The sequence below is a fragment of the Mastomys coucha genome, unplaced genomic scaffold (genome assembly GCF_008632895.1).
Source record: "Mastomys coucha isolate ucsf_1 unplaced genomic scaffold, UCSF_Mcou_1 pScaffold20, whole genome shotgun sequence".
Lineage (NCBI taxonomy): Eukaryota > Metazoa > Chordata > Mammalia > Rodentia > Muridae > Mastomys > Mastomys coucha.
Genome location: NW_022196903.1, coordinates 77,315,607 through 77,325,645, shown reverse-complemented (window position 1 = coordinate 77,325,645; position 10,039 = coordinate 77,315,607). Strand labels below are relative to the sequence as shown.

The 10,039-nt window shown below is 42.4% G+C and overlaps 1 protein-coding gene across 2 annotated transcripts in view; it reads left to right on the top strand.

Annotated features, from left to right (window-relative positions):
• The window catches only part of Paip2b (poly(A) binding protein interacting protein 2B), a 28,533-nt gene extending 18,822 nt beyond the window's left edge, over positions 1-9,711 (top strand). For both annotated transcript variants that reach the window (XM_031382328.1, XM_031382326.1), the window contains 3 exons: positions 1,958-2,105; positions 5,521-5,697; positions 6,843-9,711. In XM_031382328.1, coding sequence (XP_031238188.1) covers positions 1,958-2,105; positions 5,521-5,697; positions 6,843-6,899 — 382 coding nt within the window. In that variant the 3' untranslated portion in view covers positions 6,900-9,711. The remainder of the gene's footprint in view (positions 1-1,957; positions 2,106-5,520; positions 5,698-6,842) is intronic.
• Positions 9,712-10,039: the final 328 nt, after the last annotated feature.

The window sequence follows — 10,039 nt, the reverse complement described above, 5'->3', positions numbered from 1 at the left end:
AAAAAAAAAAAAAAAAAAAAGAATTTCAAATGAATATAATCAATAATGCAGTGACTGTGTTTCTGGCAGATAGTCTAAGGAAATCAATAAGATGATCAGAAAGATGGACAGAGACTCTTCTAGACTGTGTCACATAGAGACACTGGCCTCAGTTCCCAAGACAGGTTTTCATGTTGACATAGAACATCATGTCATCCTACTAGCAAGAAGGGAACTGGGGAATGTACGTATGTATGTATGTACATATGTAGCTGCACAGAACAGAGCTTAGGGCTGGGAAGGCTTTGTGCAAGTGTTGCTCATTTTTCTTTCTTTCTTTTTTTTTTTTTTCTTTTTTTAAAGATTTACTTATTATTTTAAATAGGTACATTGTAGCTGACTTCAGAAGCACCAGAAGAGGGCATCAGATCTCATTAAGGGTGGTTGTGAGCCACCATGTGGTTGCTGGGATTTGAACTCACGACCTTTGGAAGAGCAGTCAGTGCTCTTACCTACTGAGCCACTTTACCAGCCCCATTTTTCTTAACTGTAGGTAGTTGAGCAGCTGGTGAACTTTTTTGGTTTTGCCTAACAATACAGTGATTTTTTTTTCTTTTTCTTCTTTTTTATGTTTTGGTAATCTCTCCAACCTCACCTCTCATGAATTCTGTTATTTTTTAAATAAAATTTTAAAGAGAAACAGAATTTTATACTCAGAATAAAGAGCAGGTGCTCACACTGTTGATTAACAATGCATTAGTAAGGGGCTGCAACGATGGCTCAGCTGTTAGGAGCACTTGCTGCTCTTGCAGAGGACCCTAGTTGGGTTCAGTTCCCAGTACAGACGTTAAGACAGTTCACAATTATATATAATCCAGCTCCAAGTGATTTGTTGCCCTCTTCTGGCCTTTGAGAACCCTCACGCATGGCATACACTCAAACAGATACACATGCAAAAATGAAACTCTGTTTTCAGAAAGAATGTACTTCCTCTTCCTGTCTAAATGGTAAGGAAGCTGATCTGCAGTAGCTTCTAGGACTTTTAGGAATTTGGCAAGGATACTCCTTCTACATCATTTGGCTTTTGTTTAGAAAGAGTAAGCTTAGACAGTCTTTCTTATTCCCTTGTTTGTTTGTTTGTTTGTTTGTTTGAAACAGGTTTCACAATAGCCCCGGCTAACCTGAATTTCTAGACAATCTTCCTGTTTTGACCTCAGAGTGCTGAGATGACAAGTGCAAGGCCACCATGTCCCACTCCTCTCAATTCTTAAAAGAACTCTACACTTGTATAGTTGCTAACTATATAGATGTGATGAGGCCATAACAGTTACAAACTAACAGTTATGTTTATGTAAAGTAATTGAATTTGTCCTATCCTTGTTAGCTTCCAAATGAATGAGACTCAGAGTATAATTTATTTATTTAGCTTTGGCATATTTACTGGGGGAATTAGCCCTAATCTTTTTCTAGCACTAGACTTAATTCTCCAATGGTGCTCCCAAAATACTTGCTGTTTGAGTCTCACCTGAGTTACTTCTGCTCCAGCAGTCCATCCTGGGGAGGCATTTAACTTGGGCATGTGCTCCTGTTCCATCACTCTAATGGAGACTTCCTATTCTATCTTCTTCCTCTTTCACTTGCCTCCCTCCTTTCCCCTGCTTCCTCACGATCCCTACCGTTGACCCTCAGGCTGAAACCTGGATCTTTGCCTTTTCTGTTCTTCACAGTAATTGGCTATAGCCACAAGGTTTACATTAACATCTCTTGGTAGCCATGAGGAACATCTGCTCATGGGGCCAAGCAGATCTTGGGCACCAGTATTTAGCAACTTACTACATAGCAGCACCAGATCAACACCCAATATTTTCATTAAAGTCATCAGCCTACAACTTGAGAAGCTTCTGGAAGGATCTGAGTGTTTTAGAGTCATCTTTTCTTAGATCTTTATTTTTTGCTTTTTTTTTTTTAATCTATTTAGAGTCTCCATAATGAATGGATCCAGTGTGGCAAGTACATCACCCAGTATGAAATGCAAAGAAGACCAAGGGTTAAGTGGACATGAGGAAAAGGAAAACCCATTTGCAGAATACATGTGGATGGAAAATGAAGAGGATTTCAACAGACAGGTAGGTGAAAGTAGAAGACAGTCACTGTCCCAGGGACCTACTGAAATCTTTGCTGTACTTATAAATATGGAGTGGCTCTTTTAGTGTTTTATTGTTTTGTTTTGTTTTTGTTTTTGTTTTTTCTGAGACAGGGTTTCTCTGTGTAGCCCTGGCTGTCCTGGAACTCACTCTGTAGACCAGGCTGGCCTCGAACTCAGAAATCCACCTGCCTCTGCCTCTCAAATGCTGGGATTAAAGACATGTGCCACCACCGCCTGGTGGCTCTTTTAGTGTTAATAAAGTTCCGACACACACAGAGGATCAGGGGTTCCAGGCCTTAGCAGCCAGAGGCTTATAACTCAAGGTAAAGTCCATAGCTCTGGGTTCTGAGCCAAGGGCTTGACCTTCTAAACCTTCCTAAACCCTCAAGTAACTGTAGTCTCTCCCTCCCTCTTCCCTTCTGCCATCTGTGAGTCTCTGTCTTTCCTATACTTCCACATTACATTGATGTAGTCAGCATAAAAATGTAAATTTTGCTCATGGTAAATACTTGGTAGATTATATGATTAAAAATGTTTTCCCTGGAAAAATGTTTTATGAAATCAAGTTTGAGTAAAATAATTAATAATGCATCATTATAAAATATGTGATATTTGGAAACCTACTCAGGAAAAAAACAGCTTCTCTAGCTGGAGCGTCTGCTATCCTGTCCACTAGTAAGGATGCACACAGTGGAAGTTGAAGGAATGCAGCTAACTGTGAAGGCACTCCACAGGAGTGGAGGACCTTCACTCACAGGAAGGATGGTGATCCTTCACTGTCTCTTGCCAGTTCATCGTCTACAACACTTTTCTGACATGCTCTTACTGTTCTTATGTACCTCATTCTGGAAAGTCATATTAGGCAATTGCTACCATGCCTGACAAACCTGAGTTTAATGCCCAGAATCCACACAGTGAAAAGAGAACAAACTCCCACAAGTTGTCATCTGACTTCCACATGTGCAGTCACACATGTGTATAGCAGCAGGAATTTAAAAAATGAATCCATCCCGCAAACTCGCTTTCCCACAAACTCGCTTTCCTGCTGGGCCACGTTCTTGAGCTGGTACCGTTCGTTCTCAATACTAAGTAAGCTCTGGCGAGTTTTTGTTACTTTCTCCCAGCAAGCTACATCTTGCTCGCATGCAGTTCTTAACACACTCCCACAATCATTCGTCTAAATAGCGCCTAAGACCTAAGACCCCATAAGTAAAGCATGACTCTTAAGGCCTTAATATCCAATCGGATTTATATAATAATAAAATCACAATTTACAAGATGCCAATACAATAATTTTAGAACCAGATAATAAAAACAGTATTCTAACCCAATTAATCTATTTTGTAAGAACCTGCTTAGTTGTATAACCTTGTGGGGTCTGGACCGTCCTCATGGTCTGCATCCATAATGATGACCTCTCCTCCTGCCCCTGCCCCCCCTTCCAAGTCTAGCTCCACCTCTCTGTTCCTGTCCAATCACAGGCCTGTCACTGTCCTAATGTGATTGGACAGAGAAAATGCTATAGCACATGTGCACCTCCCTCCAACAATAAATAAATATAATAAAAACTTTCAAAGCTATAATCCCTAATCCTAGAGTTGCCATTGGTTGGAGCAGAAGGTACACATTCATATGCTCTTATGCATGTGGAGGCCATATGTCAATATTCTGTCTTTCTCTGTCAGTCTCCACTTTATTTTTTGAAACAGGGTCTCTCAGTGAATCTGAAGTTGGTGATTGGCTAGACTGGCTAGCCAGTGAGTTCCTAGACCTCTTCTGTCTCTGCCTCTGGACACTGAGATTACAGGTACACACCACCACACTTAACTTAAAATGTAAAATGTGTACGCTGGGGATCCAAACTCAGGGCCTCATGTTTGTGCCCTAAGCACTTCCCCTGCTGAGCCGTTTCCCAGCCCCATTATTGATTTTTTTTTTGTGGGGGAAATGTTCTCTGAAAGATGGTAATGGTGGTGCATGCCTACAATCCCAACACTTGCAAGGTAGGAGCAAGGGGATAAAGAGTTTAAGGATTTGTCTTTTAAAAAAAAAAAAAAAAAAAAAAAAAGGTTGAAACAACTGTGAGGCTTTTAGAACCAGATTGGAATGTCATCTTGAGGAGAAAATGACTAAGTCCTAAATAAGGGATACCACTTGTTTGAGATCTCAGCAAGCAGTAGTATATGATGGTATGTTCTACAGAGGCAGAGTCAACAAGAAGAGTTGGAGGTCAGCTTTGTACTGAGTTTGAGCCCATCCCTACATACATGAGACCCTGACTCAGGCAGACAGGAAGTATACATAACTCAGGAAGCTAAAGACATGACTCTATAGTTAAATGTGCTTGCTGTTCTTGCAGGGACAAGGAGTTTGGTTTCCAGCACCTACATGGCAGCCCACAACCATCTGTAACTCCAGCTCCAGTGTATCTAATGCTTTTCTTCTGGCCTTCTTATTTTATTCCCCCCTCCCAATTAAAAATAATAAAATATTTTAGAGGAAGGATAATTCAGGAAAGGGAAGAATTCTTGTAAGAAACACATTAGTTATATTTATGAATGATTTATATTCATACTCTGATAATTTTAATATTAAAGAGAAAAGGGACTCGGTTCTGCTAAGCAGGAGGCAAACACCAATTCTCTGCACCTTGGAGGTATTGTCACTGACAAGGCATGACATAGAATGTAGAAGAAACTGCTCAGTTGTGTGTTAGGGGTCTTTTACATTCATGCTTTCTAACTGAAGGAGTTTTGTTTTCTTAAGCTCCTATCATTTCCTCATGTGTGTCTAACAACTAAACTCAGAGCAGGCATAATACTCATTCAGCCTCAGAGTTGAGACACAGGGTCTTTGGTCTTTTTTTCTTCCTCTCCCTCTCCCTCTCCCTCTCCCTCTCTTTCTCCCTCTCTCTCTCCATATATATATATATATTCTTAGTGCTAATTTCCCAACTCTTATGCAAAGAAAATGGAATACTGCTATAAGAGATTGATTTACATGGAAAGATCCTAAATGAAACAGCTATGGTAAAATAGCTGAGCCAAGGGAATATGTAAGAGAATGGAGAGCAAAAACAGAAGCTGGTTGGTCACATGTCATCTACAAATTGGAAGCACAGAGAATAAGAAATTGGGTAGGGCTGTAAATCTCAGAGCCTGCCTCCAGTGACATACTTTCCTCATAAAGGTTCTGTGATGTCCCTAAACAGCATCACCAACTAGAGACCAGGTATTCAGAAACATGAGCCAGTTGGGAATATTTCTCATTTAAAGCGCAGTAGTCACTAGAGGCATCATTAGCTCCCCTGCCTATCTAGAGGGAAGGGCTGAGGACTCCAGAGGATCCATCCTCTGGGATAGTAAGTACCTCTGAGCTTTCCCCTTTGTTGGCAGGTGGAGGAAGAGCTGCAGGAGCAGGACTTCTTGGACCGCTGCTTCCAGGAGATGCTGGATGAAGAGGACCAGGACTGGTTCATCCCAGCACGAGACCTGCCTCAGGCTGTGGGACACTTACAGCAGCAGTTAAATGGACTATCCGTTGGTGACAGTCATGAATCTGAAGACATTTTGGTAAGAGCCTTCAGTAGTTCCACATGCAACATCCTGAAAAGAGTATGGTGTTTAGAGTCATAGATGCTCCGTGTGGCTCTATACCCTATATCAAGTCTCTGGAGCCAATGAGTTGCCATGCCTTCAAATCCCTTAGATGATCCCCAAGCTCTGTGAAACTGTAGTCATCAGTCTTCATTTACCTGATGCTCTACACTGGGATAAAGGTTAGAAGCCTGAATTGGGCTTCAATAGACTACCTGATACTGTTTTTCTCTTTCACTGTCTGTACCTATGTACTCTGTCTGCTAGGAAAACTGTTCCTTATTAAAAGGAACATACTGGGGGGTGGGGATTTAGCTCAGCAGTAGAGCGCTTGCCTAGCAAGCTCAAGGCCCTGGGTTCAGTCCTCAGCTCTGACAAAAAAAAAAAAAAAAGGAACATACTGCTGATGGACCAGTTTGCATGTCAGTTAAATCAGGGAAATGAGTTCCTTGCCTTCTGTTTTGATGTGACACTTTGAGCACTGTTCAAAGAGTTATGTTCCTATATAGCTTGTGAGTGGCTGTGCCCTGCAGTGAGCCAAGACTCAGGCTGTTCACAGGTACACCAAGGGGCACAGAAAGATGAGGAAAATAGAGGTACTGGTATCCAAGCTGGCTTTGAGGAATATTGCTTTTTACCATGTTCAGTGGCTTGAAGTGCTATTTGGAATATTCATTCAGAGAAATTCATTCATTCAGAGAAATATGCTATAGTGGAGTGGGGCACATGAAGGAACAGCCTCTAAGAACAATTCAGTTATAGCCTGGGGTAGTAATACTCTTCCTTCTTTCAGACACTGGGTTCAGTCCTCAGAACTTCAAAAATAAATGATTTTTTTTTTTTTTTGGTCCCTGTCCCTCTCCTCCTTCCTCTCTCTCTACTTGTGCTTTCATCTCTCTACAGGGCTGGAATTTGAGTCTTGTATATGCTAGGCATGTACTCTATTAGTGAACTACATTCCTACTTTGGAAATAAGTTTTAAAGTTCAGTAAGGCATGAAAGTAGAAAGACAACCATTAGTATGGGGAGGGAGATCACAGAGATCCACCTGCCTCCTGAGTACTGTGATTAAAGGAGTGTACCACTATGCCTGGCATGTTTTCTCTTGGTTCTTATTTCAGAGCAAAAGTAACCTGAATCCAGATGCCAAGGAGTTTATTCCAGGAGTGAAGTACTGAGCTGTTGGAAGCTTCCAGAAGGACTTGTCTTGTCCCCGTACCTGGGGCCAGCAATGCACAAAAAAGGTGGAGCTGAAGGGGGGTGGCAAGGGTGTGCAGCCAGGGCGGGTTGGGTTGGGAAGGTGGTTTAACTGGATATTGTGACTCTGAGTAACTAACGTGCAAGGTACAACTCTCCAAGCCTGAGCATGGCTCTTCTGTTGTGCTGACTTGCTCAGAGTAGTTTCCAATTTATTTTATTTTCGATGAGCTCTTTGGAGTTAAGGAACTGCAGTTGTGTTTCCCTTGTAAGGAATATTGTCTGCATTTTTTGCAAAATAAGCTGACAAAGGAAAACAGTATTTAAGAAATAATTTTCCCTGTTATGTACCTACCAGCAGCAGGGCTCCTGGAGAGCTTAGGGAGCTTGCAGCTGGGTGATAAGAGGGAAAAACATGAGATACAAACCAGATATAACACTCAGCTCCTCATCCCCTGACATTTCCATGATGAACTGAGATACCAGTGGCCCATAACACTCTTGTCTCCTGTTCTGAACTCAACTGCAGAGAAAACAAATTTGAAAGTTCTTGGATGAATGTAACTTTGGGTGGATGTGAATTGTATATCAGAAAAGCAGGGTGTGATGGTGACTGTCATTTAGTCACTGCTGTTCTGTCATCAGTATGTAGCTATTGTCACTCATCAGGGTTGCTTTGCCTTCATGATCTTCATGGGACTGCTTCGGGCTTCTTTCTCCCTCAGCTCTAAAAGACACTATTAGTCAAAGTCTGAGATGGGCCTTTAGTTGTGTTAGTTACATCTTGAATCTTTTTGGACAGTTTTGTTTTCCTAAGTCCCTTCAATATCTGATTCTTATGATGTCTTAATTCCCTCAAATTTTTCTGTGTTTTTTCAAGGAAATACGTGTTTCCAGACACTAGCAAGCTACTTAGTTCAGTTTGGGTGTTTCTCATATCTTAACAGAGTGATTCCCACAAACTAAGCTGTTGAGGGGCCCTGCCCAAGTACACAACAATCAGGCTTTCTGCGTACATGAAGCTGTTACTAGGTGTTACTGCTCCCACAGACCAGCTTTTTTAGCGTCTTTATGGTCCTGTCTAGGTGCACTCTTCGTTCTACCTGTAACTCACTAGGGTTTTTGTTGATACTCTGTGGAACTGAACTGCACCAGGAGTTGCTGCTGTGAGTAGAGGTCATAGTATAGAAGTCAAGTGGTAGTATCAGAGCATGAAAGAACAAGTGTCTTGTCCTAATCATATTCCAGGGACAAGGGACTTGGGAGGACTGATAGTGCTGTGGCTTCTGTGCAGCTACCACTGTGCTGTACGATAGGTCTGGAAAGATCATGCACCTTCCAGTAGTCCATCAGATCAGTATGTAGATATAGGCAGAGACTGGAAGGAGAGAACTGAGGTCTGGAAAGTTGAAAGTTGCCCTTTTTCATATGAACTGGTTTGCTGAGTTTCCATTTTGTCTTGGTGCCATGGATAGACCCCAGAGTCGCCCTTGTGCCAGGTTAGTCCTACCTTGAGCTGTTCTCAACCTTCCCTTGATTTAAACACAGCCCCATCAGTTAAAGAGAGACATCCCTCTTTTTCCTGTTTGAGTCTCATAGGATGGCATCTTGTGAAAGTGACTTCCCACTCAGGTCACATCATAGACTAGCTCAGGGCACTTGTATGGCCAGACACACACATCAATTCCCAAAGCTCCTCCATCCAGAGAATGAAACTAGGAACTCCTTCAGGAAAGACTGTATTCCTTATCAGAGGCGGCAAGCTTGATAAGGAGAGGGAGGGCATGTGGAGGACACTGAAAAAGATTCCTTCTCTTGTAGTCTCCATGAGGTCAGAATTTATCAGGATTGCAGGGAGATCCTTGAGAATCTCTGTCTGCATAGTGCACCTTCCTCTGAGTGCCTGTCTGGGAAGCTTATGTAAGCCTGAGGCAGCTTTGTTCCATCCTTAAGTTTTGCTCTTTGGAAGCTAAGCTGCTAGGAATGGTCCAGGAGGCCTGCCTCCCTCCTGCTGTGCTGGCTCATTTTATTTGGATGTCCTTCTCTAGCCTGGTTTCAGGGGTGTATGCTGTTGGGTATATCTGGAATCCAAGGGCTGGTGTGTTGAGTCCACTTCAGAGGCAGGGTGCTGACTGTAGGCTTGGGATGCAGCCAGTGAACTGGTCCTTAGTAATGTATGGAATGACTTATTCCTGTGACCCAACTCTTTTACCATCCAATGTGTGAAGCACAGTTGTACCCTAGACTACAGACTTAGCCCTTCTAGAAGAGTTTTGGGTTGTTTTTTTCCCCCCCTTGGAATTCTCAAACTCAGATTGCTGTGTAAATTCTTACACAGCAATAGAAAGCATTCTAAATAGTTGCTAGTCTGGCTGGTCTCAGTATTCATTTATTAGAGACCGAGTTCTGTGATTATTTGACCCTATTAACTTTGGGGGGGGAGGCGGGGGAGGAATGCCTCTTCATGAATGTTGGACTGCATCAGAATTCTGAGGTAGTCAAAGCCTTGGTACTGTAGCTCAGGGTCAGGGACCCATTTCTATCTGTAGTGTGCCTGACTTGTGGCTATCATGTAAACAAGCCAGAAGATATTCTAAGGAGAAGATTGGGTCTTTTTTATTGAACCCGGGACCTCACATGTGCTATGTAAGCACTTACACCAAGCTGTATTCCAGGCCTGTGAAAGGCTGAGACTGGGTAGCACTATTCCCAAAGTCACAAGACCTATGATTGCTTCATTAAGATTGTATGGTTAACCATGGCTTAAAAATAAATGGTTTTGGTGAACTACTATTTTCCAGGTTATTGTTATGTCAAAATTTTGCTTTTACTGTAGAGAGATGAAGGTACAGGTAAACAGCCCTGAGTTAGCACTAGCACCCTCAAGGAGCCAGGAAAGAGGGGAAGCCAGAGTAGACCTCTTGATTGGGACTGTGGCAATGAGCATGTGACTGCCTGGCTTTCTGAAGTTGTCCCTTATTGCCAGAGAGGACAGGCCTCTTCAGTAAGGGTCTTGGTTTACAGGATGCCAAGGATAGGAACTCAGGGGTCTGAAAAATTTGACTAGAAGTACCTACTGATGGAAAAGCTTATCCAAGCCATTCTCCTCTGGGAAAACAGG